Below are 18925 nucleotides of genomic sequence, written 5' to 3' on the forward strand. Positions count from 1 at the left end.
GGTGAGTCGATTCCTGACAAGCACTTGGCGAGGAACCAAACCGTACAACAAAGCAAACAGCATCCAAGAAACTCTTAACAGAAAAACCAACGCTGTTTGCACGAACTGTTTGAACAAGAACTTTGAACACAGCAGGTTGACAGCACTGAGGCGGGCGTCCAGTGTCCCCTAGAGGATTCAGAGAAATGGATTTATCGTTAAGTACGAAAATCCTCTTATCTCTTTCACCCACTAGGGGACACTGGAGTCCTATACAGTAGGGGACGTCCCAAAGTTATCCCCACTTAGAATCTCCGGACGCCAAGGTATCAAACCTGTAAAAGTTTGCGAATGTGTGGGCTGAAGACCTCGTTGTCGCTCTGCAAAATTGAGTAGTGGAAGCACCTCAAATAGCCGCCCATGAGGCACCCACTGATCTGGTATTATGAGTACCAGTCTGAACCGGAAACTGCTTACCACAGGAAATATTAGCTTGCCGATTGGCAAAGCTATTCCATCTAAACAAAGACTGCCTAGATGCTGGCCAACCATTCTTTGGACCAAACCAATGGTCCGACCTTCTAAAGGACGACGTAACTTGTACATATATTCGTAAGCTCGGACAACATCCAAAGACACGTCCCCATCTGCGAATCCCTGAAAGCATGGGACTGTCAAAGTCAGAAAAATATCACGCCACACATTGCCATATATGCACCTCATGCGAGTGCCCGCTGCACGTGCATGAGCCCTCCCGTGCGTGCGTATACTCGGTCGCGTGCACCCGCAGGCGCATGATATGCGCATTTACGGTAGAGTTTGTGTGCGTCTAGCGGGCGACTTAATCGTTACATATTTTAGTCATATAATGTATTTTGTAGATTATGGTCCCTTTGATAGAATCTGAAAGTTTAGTTAATGTAGCATGTTCATGGACAGAGAGATCCCTCTTTGTTTGATACGAAGGGTCAGACAGGGGTTACACAATGGTGTTTAGTATCCATCGGAAGAGAATATAATTAGCAACATTCCGGTGTTGGTTTGAAACGGATTACTCGCTCGTGCGTATAGTTATGACTATAAGAAGTTTATGGACATTTACTATAAATGCAGTTTATTACCCATGCGGCGGGAAACCTGAGTTTCCCTCCCACCTGAGCAGTGTGAAATAGTCACAGCCCACCTGTATGAACCAACCTATGACCTTTTGTTATAATGCGGAGACGAATTCCTGTGTCCAATGAACAATAAGAATGTAGGGACCATTGTACTGTATTGTGTGTAGTGTATATAAAGACAAGCCGACCTGGGCCAGCTCCACTCTACTCTTCTCAACGGTTCTCATCACTGATAATCGGGAGCTGGATATCCAGGAAGGCGCATGCGATTGTTTTCCCTTGTGCGTAAGTTCTCTGCAACCATTTTGTCTCTTATTAATGTTGTAAGCCATTCTCTCTCTCCTTCCCCTTAAATGTAATTGTGTCTTTGTCGTATTTTAACGTGTAGTAATTCGGTTAGGTATTTTATGTTAGTTTGGTAGTGTATAAGTTGTACTGTGTATTCTTTTGCAATTGAACGTTCATTCTCTCCCTTAAAGGTGTTAGAACCTTAGACCGGTATTTGAGTGTTTATTATATTGCTAAAGTGTTCTCTGAGCGTCACATACGCTCATACAGCTTTAAAGTAACAAGGTTACACTGCGTTGCATTTACACCTTATCACTGCACAAAGGTTTACAGTATAAGTACATTACTTATGGTATAGTTATAAAGGTTTAACTCTGTGAGCGTCAGCGCCGCTTGTGATCTCCTCGTGGTCTCGAGCGTCCGCTACGCTGATAGTGTATCATTACGTTAGTCGGCAGCCTATAGCGTGCTTGCCTCTACGCTTTAAGCCGTAAGCGAACGTGCCGCTCGTGCGTCTCGTCCACGGCTAAGAGTTTGCTACGATAAGTGCTTACCCTTACGGTACATCATACGCCAATTGCGTACTGTGTTCATTGACCTTTTAGAGTGTTTTAAATAGGATAAATTTATAGGCTTTATCAATTGGGGGACTCATCCGCTCTTCACATATCTGCACTAGGTAACTTTAGTAGACATTATCGGTCAGCAAAGGGCGGGAGGTGTTATCCCTCGTAGTGCTGACCAGATAAGCGTCTGCTTCACTTAGTAAGGAGTGCTGAGGGAATCCGGTACCGGAAGGTAGGAACAGTACGTTATTGTCTTTTAAAACCTGTTTTGTTTCTGTTTTGCGTATGTATGCATAAGCACACACACCTGTATTTCTTGTTTACTATTATTTGTCCGTGCCTCATTCTCCTGATTGCCACATACTAGTGATAACGTGCTGAGACATTTGTTGTTATTAATAGTTAAAAGATAAAAAGTAATATTTAAGGGAATAATTGTAATAGGCACGCACACAGTCTCGCCTAGAAATACAAGGGAGATTTGGGTGGTGTTCAGTGAATGATTGCTGTTAAAGATCATTCACATTGATAAACGTGTAGTGTGTTACTGTGGACGTACTTGGTCTGTGTACACGTGTCCTTACAAGGGCAGGGCGTACGCAACAAGGGTCGACGCACGGAGCGTATATTACGCACTGGAGCGTACGGATACACCCAAATACAAGCCGCACGATAGTATTGTTTAGTAGGCGATAAGGAAATAACGCGATAATAACGCAAATCTATCTCAAATCCAAAAGTTTAAAGTTAAAAGAAAAAACCTTCTCTGTTGCAATTCTTCTGGGTTAGGCTAATACCAAATGAAAGGAATTCTGTACAGAAATAAGTGTTCGAATGTAAGAGTGTGTATATATAAGATTTCTCTTTTATTACGGACGTGGGAACCATAGGCCAGTAGAAAGAGGTACACCAGCAAGAGTGATAGCGTGGGGTGGCTTGGGAGGCGTCCCTTGTTAATCTCGACATTAATGAGCAGTAGAGTCTGCTGTACATAACAGACCAGGAGGTCAAGGACCAGGAGGTTCAGGTACAGCAGACTAGAAGTAGAGAGCACAACCGAAGAGGGTTGGTGCGAGACCCATATAGGCCAATAAAGCTCAGGCTGAAGGAATTTGCAGCCGAAATTTTCAATTCCGTTGATCGTTCCGCACATAAGATTAGTTGCTTGTGTGCAGATACGATTGTACCGCATGTGATTGTGTGCATTGTTAACGTGATTTGTGTCATTTTTTTATTTTAAGGGAAGTAGCCTGATCACTCAGGGACATTCCAACGACTGATACTTGCTGGGGAGGGTAAGACACTCCCACACGCCCGAGCAAGTAGATGTTCTTAGGTGCCCTAGGTTGGGTACGGAACCTCTGGGAACTTTGGTCGCCGTATTGGCCAGCGTGGGCGGGAGTTAAGTGGGCGGACCTAGTTGCAAAACCCCCACCGCAGCCTTACACTGGACATCTTGGTTTTTGTAAGGGTTGCCGAAGACCCTGATTTGAAGTCAGAGGTAGTTAAAGCAGCACCTGCAGAGATGGGGGCCAGTTGTTCAGGTAAGGGGCGATCAACCGAGGTTCAGGTTGATTTGGTAAACCGACCAATCGGGTCGGCAAGGTATATCATGTGTGAGAAATATGGTCATCACACAGAGACATTGTGCAATGAATGGGAAAGGATGACTGTGCATGACGGGGACAAGTTTCCCCGGGTAGGTACTTTTAACCCAGAAGTGTTACAAAATTTAAAGAGAAGAGTTTGCCTGATTAAATCTTCAAAAAGGCGTATTAGACATTATGATTATTTAACATTGTGGCAACAGGAAGGTGAAATACAAAGGGGGTTGGCGCAAGCCGCTGGATCTAACCCTATCAGGAAACTGATAGCCACTGCACCCCCACCACCATACATACCTGGAGAGAAATTGGTTGCAGAGAATGGCACACAGGGTTATGTTAAATGTATAGAAGTTAAAGATAATGTAACCAAAGTAATTAATGCTAACACTAATCCGTGCAAGTTGTACCCTGTTTTGAACTTTCCCCAGGATTGTGACCAAGAGGATGAGCCCACAACAATATCAGCACTCTCCCTAGCAGCCACCATATCAGAAACAGCAGTAGGCACGAGCCAACCCGTAAGATTAGTATCAAAGGCCCCTAGCGGAGGGACAGGTGAGGTTGTATCGACTGGTAAGTACGGCACCACACACTATGCTGAAACCATTCCACCACATGTTGTAGAATCTACACAGAATGTTGTTATTGGACTTAATTCCATTAGGGTAATAGCAGTGCCAAATGGGAAAACTGACACTTCAGGAGCAACTCCTATCAGGAACATCGCCATGCACTGTCCCTTTTCCCGAACGGAACTAAGGTCAATGATGTCTGAATTCCCTGATCCTAGAAAAGACTTAGCTGCATGTCAAAAGTATATTAGAGAGCTAGGAAATTCTGCAGAGCCAAATAACAAAGATTGGAGGACAGTTTTGAGGGCATGTTTACCCCCCAATGTTGATTCGTTAAAGTTTATCGCTGATTGCAAGTTAGATGAGGAAGTACCACTAACAGACGAGTATAATCAGGATAATGTAAAGAGAATCAACTTACAGTTAGGAGTATATTTTCCTGCAGTAGTAAAGTGGAATAAAATCTTTACAATAAAACAAAAAGAAGGTGAATCCACACCAGAGTATTTTTACCGGGCTCTGCAGGATATGGCTAGGTACACTGGTATAGATGACATTAAACTAATGTACACCCCAGGGAAGTAGCTGTTTCAGTATTAATGGACGGTCTAAAAGAGGTTTTAAGGAATAGAATACAAACCACTAGGCCTGATTGGAGAGGTATGTCAGTGGATGCATTGGGAGAGGCTGCTGCTGGGCATGATCGGAATATCATCAGACACAGGGAGTCACAGAGTGATAAATTAATGGCTGTGAGTATACAGGCCCTTACTACCAGGCCACCTCAGCCCAGAACTGTGACCCCTGTGGGTAAGTCAAGAGGTATAAAATGTTATAATTGCCACAGTGAGGGACACATGGCACGTGATTGTAAGACAAAACAAATACAAAATTCATATCAACCCCCTAGACAACGACCTGATACGAGACATTGGGATCAAGGACCGCAGGGGCGGAGCTATGAGCCACATGCAGGGGAAACAAAAAGGTATCCCCCAAGAAGAGACTGGCAAATCCCTGATAGTTCCCAACTACCCCCACCACAAGTAATTGCTGCCAGTGCGATTCAGGGAGGCCACCATACCCAATAGGGGTGTGGTCACACCTGTAGTCTGCAGCCAGTGAAATTAATTGCGAGTCTTGGAAGTGAACCCGAGGTCACAATTGATGTAGCTGGTAAATCATTAAATTTCCTTGTAGATACGGGGGCGCCAAGTCAGTGATAAATTCGACAGTGGGCATGAGAACCACTGGTAAAACAATTCCAGCCATGGGAGTAACGGGAGTAGTACAGCACTACCCTGTTAGCAAACCAGCAGAGATTACAATAGGGCCTTTGCATACCAAGCATTCCTTTTTTGCTGGCTGCATCGGCACCGACTAATCTCCTGGGAAGAGATTTATTGTGTAAAATGGGGTGCCTCATATATTGTACTCCTGAAGGTGTATTCTTAGACATATCTGAGAATCACGCTCAGGAAGTACGAGACATGCTAGACTCCCCATCAAAATTAATGTCACATACCGTTATGATAAATAGGAGTCCATCCCAAGTAGAAGAAATGACATCCCAAATACCAGAGTCACTTTGGACTAAAGATGGACAAGACACTGGATTAATGGCAAACGTAGCTCCAGTAGTTGTGCAAGTAAAAGATGGTAGGATAGCTCCAAAAATCCCACAATACCCTCTGAAGCCAGAGGTGGAGTTAGGAGTATACCCCGTAATAGAGCGCTTGCTACAACAGGGCATTCTGGTAAGAACATCCAGCACTGCCAATAGTCCCATCTTCCCTGTGAAAAAGAGTGGGGGGAGGGGTTACAGGCTAGTGCAGGATCTAAGGGGGATTAACAAAATAGTTGAGAGTCAGTTCCCCGTAGTACCAAATCCAGCTGTCATCCTTATGCAAATCCCTCCCACTGCGAAATTTTTCACTGTAATTGACCTCTGCTCCGCCTTCTTCTCGGTACCTCTGCACCCTGACAGCCAATATTTGTTTGCATTCACATACAGAGGAGTCCAATACACATGGACTCGATTACCACAAGGTTTCATAGACAGTCCAAGTATATTTTCCCAGGCTTTGCATGATTGTTTACAGTCTTTCCAACCAGAGAGTGAATCAATATTGATACAGTATGTGGATGATTTACTACTGTGTTCAGATTCACTGGAAGCGTCCCTGAAGGATACGAAACAGCTCCTGTTTCATCTTTCAGACACAGGACATAAGGTTTCCAAAGACAAGTTACAATTATGCCAAACTAAGGTAAAATATTTGGGACACTGTCTAACACAAGGACTGAGACACCTGACCGCTGATAGAATTCAAGCAATTAGAGACATGACTCTGCCACAAACCCAGCAACAGATCAGAACGTTTTTAGGAATGTGTGGTTATTGCCGTAACTGGATCCCAGGTTTTTCCATTTTAGCATTACCTTTGCAGGAGATGGTCTCATCAAACAAACCTGATCGGATTTCGCATACAAACGAATCTGAGATGGCATTTGAGAGACTTAAACAGTGCCTAACGCAGGCACCAGCATTAGGTATGCCAGACTATGGGAAACCCTTTGAGCTGTACGGAACAGAAAGTGCTGGTTGCGCGGCAGGCGTCCTAACCCAAAAGCACGGTGATGCCAGCAGGCCGGTAGCATACTACAGCGCTCAGCTAGATACGGTAGCGCGATCCCTCCCCACATGCCTGCGAAGTGTTGCTGCGATAGCATTGCTAGTAATGAAAAGCGAAGATGTAGTGCTAGGACACAACCTCACAATCCATACACCGCATGCAGTGTCAGCCTTGCTAAATTTGGCTCAAACTAGACACGTCTCATCAGCGCGGTTTACTAGATGGGAATTGGCATTAATGGCCCCCGTAAACATCACCATAAAGAGATGCAGCGCATTAAATCCTGCAACGTATCTCCCAGGTGTGCCTGGACAGGCACAAAGGGTGGAAGATGAGAGTAATAGTGAAGGAGGATTTAATACAGGGGATGACACGCATGATTGTATGGAATATTTGACCCAAAATTTCACGGCAAGGCCTGACAGTGACAACCCACTGGAAGATGTTGATTTTACTTTCTACACTGACGGTAGTTGTCACAGACAGACGGACCCGGGAGACTTGTGTACTGGATACGCAGTCGTAGATGACCAAGGCACCATAGAAGCAGAACCGCTAGGCCAACCTCACTCAGCCCAGGTTGCTGAACTGGTTGCCCTAACCAGAGCATGTGAATTGGCTAAGGGCAAGTCAGCCAATATCTACACCGATTCTAGATACGCCTTCGGGGCAGTCCATGATTTCGGAGCCCTATGGCGCCTCAGAAATTTCATGACGGCAGCTGGTACACCGGTAGCGCATGCAGCCCACATCAAAAGGCTTCTAACAGCGATACAGGAACCCGACAGAGTGGCTGTTATCAAGTGTAAAGCACATACATATAGCCAGGACCCAGTATCACTTGGTAACAGCCAAGCAGACGAAGCTGCTAAGTTAGCAGCTGGTACCCCCAGACAGACAGATACCACACAACTGATGGTATTTAATACTGTCAACACACAGAAATTGTGTGAAATGCAAAATTTGTGTTCCACACAGGAAAAGGCGGTTTGGAGGGCAAAAGGATATGGCCAAGAGTCCTCAGGACTCTGGATGGATGCACATGGTAAACCAGTGGCACCCAGAGCATACCTTCCAAGTCTAGCGGAAGCAGCACATGGGCTGACTCATCTAGGCAAGGAATGGATGTGCAAGTTGGTAAGAGCATATTGGTGCGCCCCAGGATTTTCATCCCATGCGGGAAAGAGAGCAATGTCATGCCTCACCTGCTTGAGGAAGAATATCGGAAAGGCAATACCAACAGAACTATCTCATATCCCCCCTACAGGCGGCCCTTTTCAGGTAATACAAATTGATTTCATACAATTACCCCCTTGTCGAAATTTAAAGTATGTACTAGTTTGTATAGATGTGTTTTCAAATTGGGTCGAAGCATTTCCTGCGGCCACAAATACCGCTATGTTTACTGCTAAGAAAATTGTGCAGGAATTTGTGTGTAGATACGGTATCCCTAGAATAATTGAAAGTGATAGGGGTACCCATTTTACAGGTGATGTCTTTCAAGGAATGTGTAAGTTGATGGGAATTGATAGTAAGCTGCACACTCCGTACCGCCCCCAGGCGAGTGCGAAGGTAGAAAGAGTGAACAGCACTATTAAAAATAAACTGAGCAAAGTTATGGCAGAAACAGGATTGACATGGCCAGAAGCTTTACCCATTGTACTATACAGCATCAGAACCACTCCCAGGTCACCTCTTAATCTGTCCCCCTTTGAAATTCTGTTTGGTCGACAACCGCATGTTATGATTAACCCTCAGGATGATTTGAAGTGTAACAATGAAGTGACTGTAAAATACCTGGTTAACATGAGTAAACAGCTAAGGAATCAAAATGATAATTTGAAGTTAGTGATTCCTGATTTACCAGATAGTAATTGTCATGACATTGAACCTGGGGATTATGTAATGATATGGAATTTTCTACGCTCAGGTAGCCTTATTGACAGATGGGAAGGACCATACCAGGTCTTATTGACTAGCACTACAGCATTGAAGGTTGCTGAGAGAGAGACTTGGGTTCATTCGTCCCACTGTAAGAAGGTCGCTGATCCAGAGAAGTCCCGTGATAAGGAACAGATGGTAGAAGTTGTATCACTGGAGTGTCTGTTCCAGGAGGACTGAGGCGGCACCTGAGCATTGAAGATCACAAGATCAAAAGCAGTTGTCGATCCCCTGTTCCCTTTTATTGTTTTTCTCCAACTTCCCATCCCATCTCCCTCAATTATTTCTTTCCCCCTTCTCATTCTTCTCCGTTTACCTCCTATAAGATGGACTTGCCCCAAGAGACTGTGATCCGGATTTTCCTGTTGACCATGATGTTGACCAGAGCAGCCTGTTCCGGCGAGAGTACCATGGAGGTCGAGAGAGGTTCTGGAATGGGTTCTGATGATAAAGATGGAGGCGTAGTTTTCCAAGAACAACTTAACCAACAAGTAAAGGCGAGTATCAGAAAACGATCCGATAGCATTGACAATAGAAGGAATTGTGAAGGATTGTTAGCTGAAGAAAACTGTATCTGTAGGCTCTGTGACAACGTAGTTGAGGATGGGTGCATTAAGAAATGCCAATCCAGTTTTAATATCCATATGGACCGGCATCCATTGAGTGACTATCACTCCTTAGTGGGTAGTGTGTTAAATAAAACAGATTGTTGGGTATGCTCTCAAGTACCTCAAGGTCATAGCAAATCAGGGCTAGTACCATTTCCTTTAACGGTAGGGGAGGTACTTGAGCTAAAGGGTGGGAGACCGGTGGCCAGAGGTTTAATATCTCCAGCCCTCCTAGTTTGAAGCTCCACCAATATCATGTGGATAAGTCCCTAATATGTTTTAACATTACCAACCCCCGAAAACCAGGAAATTGGGAAGTGTCATGGAGTAACCAAACCATGACCTTTTCATATAGAGCAGATAGAATGCCTACAGATACAGAGCTTATACGCCACATAGCCAGTAGAGGAAAATCTTTCCGGTATAGGTATACCCTAGGAAGTAGGATTACGAGAGTTGGAGAGGTATCACCAGGAAACTGCGCACATATCGTACAAACTGATACGTGTACTAAACAGATGGGAGAATTAGGGTTAGGAGATTTCACATGGAAGATGTGTAATATGGTTATGTCCTACTCCGTCCCATATGTTCTCCCCAATGATGCATATTTCATATGCGGGAGGAAGGCGTATAAGTGGCTTGCCCCAAACTCTGAAGGATTGTGTTATATTGGAAAAGTACTGCCTGAAGTAATGACTGTATCACATGCCAAAATGAAAGATATACACCGTGGTGCCCAAGCTCCTTATACTCATACTCATTACGAGCACGTAGTTAAAAGGCAACTGACAGAAAGGACAGAGCATTTGGCCTCTGACATGATCCATGAATCCACCGGGATTCAGGTTCTACTCGCGTTAGACTTCACTCGCACCACTCGAGGAGTGATGAACTATAGATACATATCTGCGCTTGCAAATTTGTTAGACAATATCACGGAAATGTATGATGATACGTTTAGGTATACTGGAAGAGAACTTCAAGCTTATAAAACAGAACTAGTCCAGCATAGAATGGTTCTCAATTACCTCACAGCAGTGACAGGCGGATATTGTGTCACACTGGCAACGCAGTACGGCGTGAAATGTTGCACATATATTACAAATAGTACCGAGGACCCGGTCGAGGTCATAGACCAAAAGATGGACGATATTCTCCAATTGAAGTGGGAATTTCGCAGAAGACACAATCTCACTCTTGCTGCTGTAGGTAATGAGCTGACTGGTTGGGTGTCATGGTTGAACCCGCGAAATTGGTTCTCTGGTTTAGGAGAATGGGCTCAAGGAGTCATAATGGATGTTGGGAAGTTTCTTCTATGTATCTTAGGTGTTGTCATATCAATTGGCTTGATATTTAGATGCGGTCAGGCTTTAATGAAGTGCAAACGTCGTACCAGGGTAATGAGTCTGAGGAGAGGGGAAACTGTAATTCCAATGGATTTGATTTATGACCCAACTGTAGAAACAATGATGTGATGAAAATGCGATTATACGGTCCGTTTCTTTCACCTGTTTTTCCGTTTTCCTCCAAAATAAAAAGACCCACTCGGACGAGGAATTTGATGATCCTGTATACAGACAACTGATGGATTAAAGAAGAAGTTTTGACAACCTTATACACAGATATTTGATGAACTGTGCCATAGACCCCCAGTTTCCCTAGAAATTTTAAAATTACGCTAGCCCAACACTTTTTGTAAGTCTATGGACATTGACAAAGCTTTTTTGCTCGCACCTTATGGGCAAAAGCACAAAGAAGACTGCAATCAACTGACACCGAACAAGACTTCAACCGACAAATGTACATTAACCTGACATAGAATACCACTGCATTTACCATAAGTGTTCTTTATCTTCATCTCTACAACCCTCAGGTAATGACACACATAGTCGATAGGGAATACAGGCACAGATATCAGCAATCACATATTCCCCCATTCATGTATCATCAACTAAAATGTGCTCCCCCATTTTGTTGCAACCACAGCCGAAAAGAGCTCGGTAAAGTTTGACAGCCCATCCACAGACCCTTAATACGGGATAAGAAGGAATTCAAATGTATACTTCGCAATACCTCGAAGCTTGATGTACAACACGTACGGCACGATGATACATGACCCCCCAAACATGGATTCATACACACATGCTTCTGCTATCTCACTAGGTCATACCCTTTTCTCACCTTCCTCTCTCCTCCCTTACCCAACCATGGAAATGTATTAACCCCTGACATATATTTTTCTCTTTTTGAAATGTTTTAGAAGGTGGCAGTTATTGTTGACTGCCAAAGGGTGGACTGTCAAAGTCAGAAAAATATTACTATGCACACTGCCATATTTGCACCTCATACATGTCCGCGTTGCGCATGCGTGCGCTCTCCCGTGCGTGCGCATACCCGCTGTTACGTGCACCCGCAGGTGCACGGTATGCGTATTTACGGTAGAGTTTATGTGTTCGCAGCGTGCGACTCAATCGTTACATATTTTCACTATATAATGTATTTTGTAGATCATGGTCCCTTTGATAGATTCTGAAAGTTTAGTTAATGTAGCATGTTCCTGGACAAAGAGATCCCTCTTTGTTTGATACGAAGGGTCCAACACGGGTCATACAGTGGTGTTTAGTATCCATCGGAAGAGTATTTAATTAGCAATATTCCGGTGTTGGTTTGAAGCGGATAAATCGCTTGTGCGAATAGTTATGGACATAAGAAGTTTATATCCATTTACTATTTATTTGCACTTACTTATCCATGCGGCGGAAAACCTAGTTTCCCACCCACCTGAGCAGTTGGAAGTAGACACAGCCCACCTGTATGAATCAACCTATGACCTTTTGTTATAATGCGAAGACGAATTCCTGTGTCCAATGAACAATGAGATTGTAGGGACCATTGAATTGTATTGTGTGTGGGGCATAAATAGACAAGCCGATGGTATCCAGCTCACTCTCTTCAACGGTTCTCATTGCTGATAATCGGGAGCTGGATATCCAGAGGCGCATGCGATCGTTTCCCTTTGTGCGTAAGTTTTCTCCGCAATCATATTGTCTTTATTGTTATTGTGAGCCATATCTCTCTCTCTCTCTCTTCTCCTCTTTCTCCTTCATTTTCCCTTAAACGTAATTGTATTGTATTTCCTGTGTAGTTATCTGGTTAGTTAGTCTATGTTATATTGTAGTGTGTGACTTGTACTGTATTACTCTTTTTGCAAGTAATAACATTCATATAAGGCGTTAGACCCTAAAGCACGGTATCTGTGTATTTCTTATAGTGTTAAGTATTCTCAGAGCGTCGGTGACGCTCGAACAGCTTTTGAGTTAATAAGGTTATACTGTGTTGCATTTACACCCTTTCACTACACTAAGGTTTTACTGCATAATACATTGTTGATCGTTTAGATATAAAGGTTTAACATTGTGAGCGTCTGCGCCGCTGGTGATCTCCTCGTGGTCCCGAGCGTCCGCTACGATATAGCGAACCAGTACGTTTATTCGGCAGCCAATAGCGTGCCTGCCTGTGATCTCTTGGCCGTGAGCGAACGTGACGCTTGAGCGTCTCGACTACGGATAAGCGATTGTTACGCAACGTGCGTACCCTTACGGTACTTCATAAGTAAATAGCGTACCGTGTTCTTAGACCTCATAAAGGGTTTTATATAAGATAAATATTTAGCTTTATCAATATATATATATACACCATACATATAAGCGGATTGTCCGCAACCATCGGGTCCCTAGTGACATTAATGTGTTCTGAATGTGTATGTCCATGTACTGAATGCCCCAGTTGTGGATCTAACCAGGAAACCTTATGGTCGACATAAAACATAGTAATCGTCGACAGCAGGGAGTAGTACCAGGCAAAATAACATTCTTGCGACCCCAAGGGGTCCAAGGGAAATATACATATATAATTTTAATATCACACCCCCACAATACTACCATGTCTGTGCTCGAGCTACAGGCCCATGAAACCATACCATACATATACATATAAATATATATACAGGTATAAGGCAGTTACAGCATGTTAATTTACACCCAGTATTGACAGTTGGTGCCAACAGGGTCACCCACATACTACTGTGTCTCCCATAGCGTGTTTACTCTTTGAAAGAATACCACTACCGACCTGCTGACACTTCATTTACTCAATCAAGTACCACAGGAGTCGGCAATGCCGACAGAGATATTCCCATAACTGTTTGCGACAGAGCCCTCACACATGTCGACACATGTGTACTAAAAGCTATAGTGGGTATCTGACAGGGAAAACACAGACACTTATACACAACACACTGACTACACGGCCATGATCTAACATAGTGCTATACTTGTATATTGCACTAATCACTGTGCCCCACTTCCTTTACACTGCTATGTACACAGAGCTTTTGGCAGGGACTGTTGGAGAGAATGGCGATGTATCGTGCTGTGAGGGCTAAGCCACGCCCCCGTCTCGGCGCGCTTCAGCCCCGCTGTTATTTTAACGGTTCATGCTGGCGGGGGTTCGTATACAGTGTCCGTGCACTGCATACATGTCATGCCAGGCATAAAGGGAGGAGCCAGTTCACACCCATTCAAAGTCTTATAGTGTGCCCATGTCTCCTGCGGATCCCGTCTATACCCCATGGTCCTTACGGAGTCCCCAGCATCCTCTAGGACGTATGAGAAATCCTGGGAAAACCCAGAGAAAAAATTCCAGATCCCTAAAAGAATTCTCATTGCTTTCCCTTTCCCTGAAGAGAATAGGAAGAAGTGGGAAAATCCACCTATAGTAGATGCTTCTGTATCTAGGCTGTCTAAAAAGGTGGTTTTACCTGTCCCTGGTTCAACCGCCATAAAGGAGCCGGCTGACCGCAAGATTAAGACTACGCTCAAATCACTATACACTGCTACAGGCGTGGCTTTAAGGCCCACTATTGCTTGTGCATGGATTTCTAAAGCCATAGTAAAGTGGTCAGGCACCTTACTAGAGGACTTAGATACTATGGATAGGAGTGACATTGACTTGTTTTTACGTCACATACAGGATTCTGCATGTTTCATGGTGGAGGCCATGAAGGACATTGGCCTGCTTCTTCCATGGCTGTCTCGGCACGCAGAGGACTCTGGCTACGCCAATGGACTGCGGATGCAGTATCAAAGAAAAGTGTGGAGAACTTGCCATTCACAGGTCAGGCACTATTTGGGGATGCATTGGATTCGTGGATTTCCATGGCGACTGCGGGTAAGACATTTCTTCCCACCGCAGCAGCCCAAGCTAGGAAATCTTATCCTACACCTACACTGCAGTCCTTTTGGACCGCAACATTTAAAAAATCCAAACCCCCTCCCACCTTCTTTACAGGAGGTCGGGGAAGATCAAAAAAACCTGCACCAACAGGTTCCCAGGGACAGAATCCAGGTTCTGCTTCCTCCAAATATTCAGCATGATGGTGGACCTCTCAGCCTGGAGATCAGGCAGGTGGGAGCGAGACTAAAAGATTTCAGTCACGTCTGGGTGTCATCATGCTTGCATAGAGGGACAACAGCAGCACTGTGCCCGCTGCCTTAATGCCGCCATCTGAACCGGTTTAGCACTCACCACTCAATTAGGGGTGGCGGCATGCTGTGGGGAAGAGTGCCCACCGCTGTGGGTGAGCGAAGCAACCCCCTTGAGGAGCTATGTCCTGTCAGCGGGGATCTGGACCATTAACCCTTCAAGAGGTTGGTACCGGTCCCCCCCCTAAGTCTCACGACGCAGGCAGACTGGTGCCAACCCGTCCTTCCTGAAAACAAAAACTAAAATACATTCTGAAAAAAACTCTCTGGCGCTCCAGAGAATGCACCCGGCTCCTTGGGCACGTTTTTCTAAATGTAGTCTGGTAGGAGGGGCATAGAGGGGAGGAGCCAGCACACACTAATGATTTCTTAAAGTGCTAGGCTCCAATAGACCCAATCTATACCCCATAGTACTAAGACCATCCCAGTATCCCCAGCCTAAAATAATAGGGGCTGATGGCTCCCAATGTATGAGATACACCAGAGAGTGTGGGGAGGAGACTGGTCAGATCTCTGGGCTGGTAACACACAGTGACATGATGTGAGGGGGAGAGCAGGAGTATAATAGAGGTGATGGCTCATGACTTCCCCTCTGGGAAAATAAATATTCCTCATTGGTTTGTACTGACAAAGGAGGGTGTAGGATAAGAGATTGCTGTAGTGACCGAGCAAGGAGAATATGTGACTCTTTTCTGTAATAAATGTTTATTACTCACCTGTGCTGATATCTGTAGGGATCTCCTCCTCCTTACACTGCTGATCCCCCCTCACATACGTCTCTTCTTCTCCCTCTATATCTTCTGACTTCATATCAGTCACATACGTCTCTTCTTCTCCCTCTATATCTTCTACCTTTATATCAGTTACATACGTCTCTTCTTCTCCCTCTATATCTTCTGCCTTTATATCAGTCACATACGTCTCTTCTTCTCCCTCTATATCTTCTGCCTTTATATCAGTCACATACATCTCTTCTTCTCCCTCTATATCTTCTGCCTTTATATCAGTCACATACGTCTCCTCTTCTCCCTCTATATCATCTGTTTTAATATCAGACAGACGTTCTACCTAAAAAAAACAAAAACAAAACACAACACTATAATGACATTTGGAGAAAACAGTATAATATCAGTGTATAAAACACACAGCTTCTCTACACAACATATAGTGACAGTCACTTTGGTATATTGGTGAGACCCTAAATCCCACCTACCTGATCCTCCTGTGGGGTCCTGTGATACTCCTCTGTACAATCCTGGGAATACAGAGGACGGGGACAACTCTCTGGGGTATCTCTGTTACTGGACCCATCTGTAGGAGACACACAGTGACTGAGTACAGAGTATATAATAAGATTTTACTCACCGGTAAATCTATTTCTCATAGTCCGTAGTGGATGCTGGGACTCCGTAAGGACCATGGGGAATAGCGGCTCCGCAGGAGACTGGGCACAACTAAAGAAAGCTTTAGGACTACCTGGTGTGCACTGGCTCCTCCCTCTATGACACTCCTCCAGACCTCAGTTAGGATACTGTGCCCGGAAGAGCTGACACAATAAGGAAAGGATTTTGAATCCCGGGTAAGACTCATACCAGCCACACCAATCACACCGTACAACTCGTGATACTATACCCAGTTAACAGTATGAAATACAACGGAGCCTCTCAACAGATGGCTCTCAACAATAACCCTTTAGTTAAACAATAACTATATACAAGTATTGCAGACAATCCGCACTTGGGATGGGCGCCCAGCATCCACTACGGACTACGAGAAATATCTTATTTTCTCTAACGTCCTAAGTGGATGCTGGGACTCCGTAAGGACCATGGGGATTATACCAAAGCTCCTAAACGGGCAGGAGAGTGCGGATGACTCTGCAGCACCGAATGAGCAAACTCTAGGTCCTCCTCAGCCAGGGTGTCAAACTTGTAGAATCCTGCAAATGTGTTTGACCCCGACCAAGTAGCTGCTCGGCAAAGTTGCAAAGCCGAGACCCCTCGGGCAGCCGCCCAAGAAGAGCCCACCTTCCTTGTGGAATGGGCTTTCACTGATCTAGGATGCGGCAGTCCAGCCGCAGAATGCGCAAGCTGAATTGTGCTACAGATCCAGCGAGCAATAGTCTGCTTTGAAGCAGGAGCACCCAGCTTGTTGGGTGCGTACAGGATAAATAGTGAGTCAGTTTTCCTGACTCTAGCCGTCCTGGAAACATAAATTTTCAGGGCCCTGACTACATCCAGCAACTTGGAATCCTCCAAGTCCCGAGTAGCCGCAGGCACCACAATAGGTTGGTTCAAATGAAACGCTGAAACCACCTTAGGAAGAAATTGGGGACGAGTCCTCAATTCCGCCCTATCCATATGGAAAATCAGATAAGGGCTTTTACATGACAAAGCCGCCAATTCTGACACACGCCTGGCCGAAGCCAGGGCCAACAGCATGACCACTTTCCACGTGAGATATTTTAGCTCCACGGTTTTAAGTGGCTCAAACCAATGCGACTTAAGGAAATCCAACACCACGTTGAGATCCCAAGGTGCCACTGGAGGCACAAAAGGGGGCTGAATATGCAGCACTCCTTTAACAAAAGTCTGAACTTCAGGCAGTGAAGCCAGTTTTTTCTGGAAGAAAATCGACAGAACCGAAATCTGGACCTTAATGGACCCCAATTTGAGGGCCATAGTCACCCCTTACTGTGGGAAGTGCAGGAATCGACCCAGTTGAAATTCCTCCGTTGGGGCCTTCCTGGCCTCACACCAAGCAACATATTTTCGCCATATGCGGTGATAACGTTTTGCAGTCACATCCTTCCTGGCTTTGATCAGCGTAGGAATGACTTCCTCCGGAATGCTCTTTTCCTTCAGGATCCGGTGTTCAACCGTCATGCCGTCAAACGCAGCCGCGGTAAGTCTTGGAACAGACAGGGCCCCTGCTGCAGCAGGTCTTGTCTGAGCGGTAGAGGCCATGGGTCCTCTGAGATCATTTCTTGAAGTTCTGGGTACCAAGCTCTTCTTGGCCAATCCGAAACAATGAGTATAGTTCTTACTCTTCTCCTTCTTATTATCCTCAGTACCTTTGGTATGAGAGGAAGAGGAGGGAACACATAAACCGACCGGTACACCCACGGTGTCACTAGAGCGTCCACCGCTATCGCCTGAGGGTCCCTTGACCTGGCACAATATTTTTCTAGCTTTTTTTTGAGGCGGGACGCCATCATGTCCACCTGTGGCCTTTCCCAACGGTTTGTAATCAGCCGGAAGACTTCTGGATGAAGTCCCCACTCTCCCGGGTGGAGGTCGTGCCTGCTGAGGAAGTCTGCTTCCCAGTTGTCCACTCCCGGAATGAACACTGCTGACAGTGCTAACACGTGATTTTCCGCCCATCGGAGAATCCTTGTGGCTTCTGCCATTGCCATCCTGCTTCTCGTGCAGCCCTGTCGGTTTACATGGGCGACCGCCGTGATGTTGTCTGACTGAATCAGTATTAGCTGACTTTGAAGCAGGGGTCTTGCCTGACTTAGGCATTGTAAATGGCTCTTAGTTCCAGAATAGTTATGTGTAGGGACATCTCCTGGCTTGACCATAGTCCTTGGAAATGTCTTCCCTGTATGACTGCTCCCCAGCCTCGAAGGCTGGCGTCCGTGGTTACCAGGACCCAGTCCTGTATGCCGAATCTGCGGCCCTCCAGAAGATGAGCACTCTGCAGCCACCACAGTAGAGACACCCTGGTCCTTGCAGACAGGGTTATCATCCGATGCATCTGAAGATGCGATCCGGACCACTTGTCCAACAGATCCCACTGAAAGATCCGTGCATGGAACCTTCCGAACGAAATTGCTTCGTAAGAAGCTACCATCTTTCCCAGGACTCGCGTGCAGTGGTGCACCGACACCTGTTTTGGTTTGAGGAGGTCTCTGACTAGCGATGACAACTCCTTGGCCTTCTCCTCCGGGAGAAACACCCTTTTCTGTTCTGTGTCCAGAACCATCCCCAGGAACAATAGACGCGTTGCAAGAACCAGCTGCGACTTTGGAATATTCAGGATCCAGCCGTGCTGTTGTAGCA

General features: G+C 45.4%; 2 protein-coding genes across 2 annotated transcripts in view; one reads left to right on the forward strand and one right to left on the reverse strand.

Annotated features, from left to right (window-relative positions):
• Window positions 1-18925, forward strand: part of LOC134983294 (oocyte zinc finger protein XlCOF7.1-like) — a 223708-nt gene that overhangs the window by 94025 nt on the left and 110758 nt on the right. The gene's annotated exons all lie outside the window — the stretch shown is intronic.
• Window positions 1-18925, reverse strand: part of LOC134983261 (zinc finger protein ZFP2-like) — a 77861-nt gene that overhangs the window by 18435 nt on the left and 40501 nt on the right. Inside the window, exons 4-5 of the mRNA XM_063948985.1 lie at window positions 16071-16172; window positions 15578-15925 (exon numbers count right to left, since the gene is read on the reverse strand). Coding sequence (XP_063805055.1) covers window positions 15578-15925; window positions 16071-16172 — 450 coding nt within the window. The remainder of the gene's footprint in view (window positions 1-15577; window positions 15926-16070; window positions 16173-18925) is intronic.

This window comes from Pseudophryne corroboree (genome assembly GCF_028390025.1).
Source record: "Pseudophryne corroboree isolate aPseCor3 chromosome 3 unlocalized genomic scaffold, aPseCor3.hap2 SUPER_3_unloc_11, whole genome shotgun sequence".
Taxonomy (NCBI): domain Eukaryota; kingdom Metazoa; phylum Chordata; class Amphibia; order Anura; family Myobatrachidae; genus Pseudophryne; species Pseudophryne corroboree.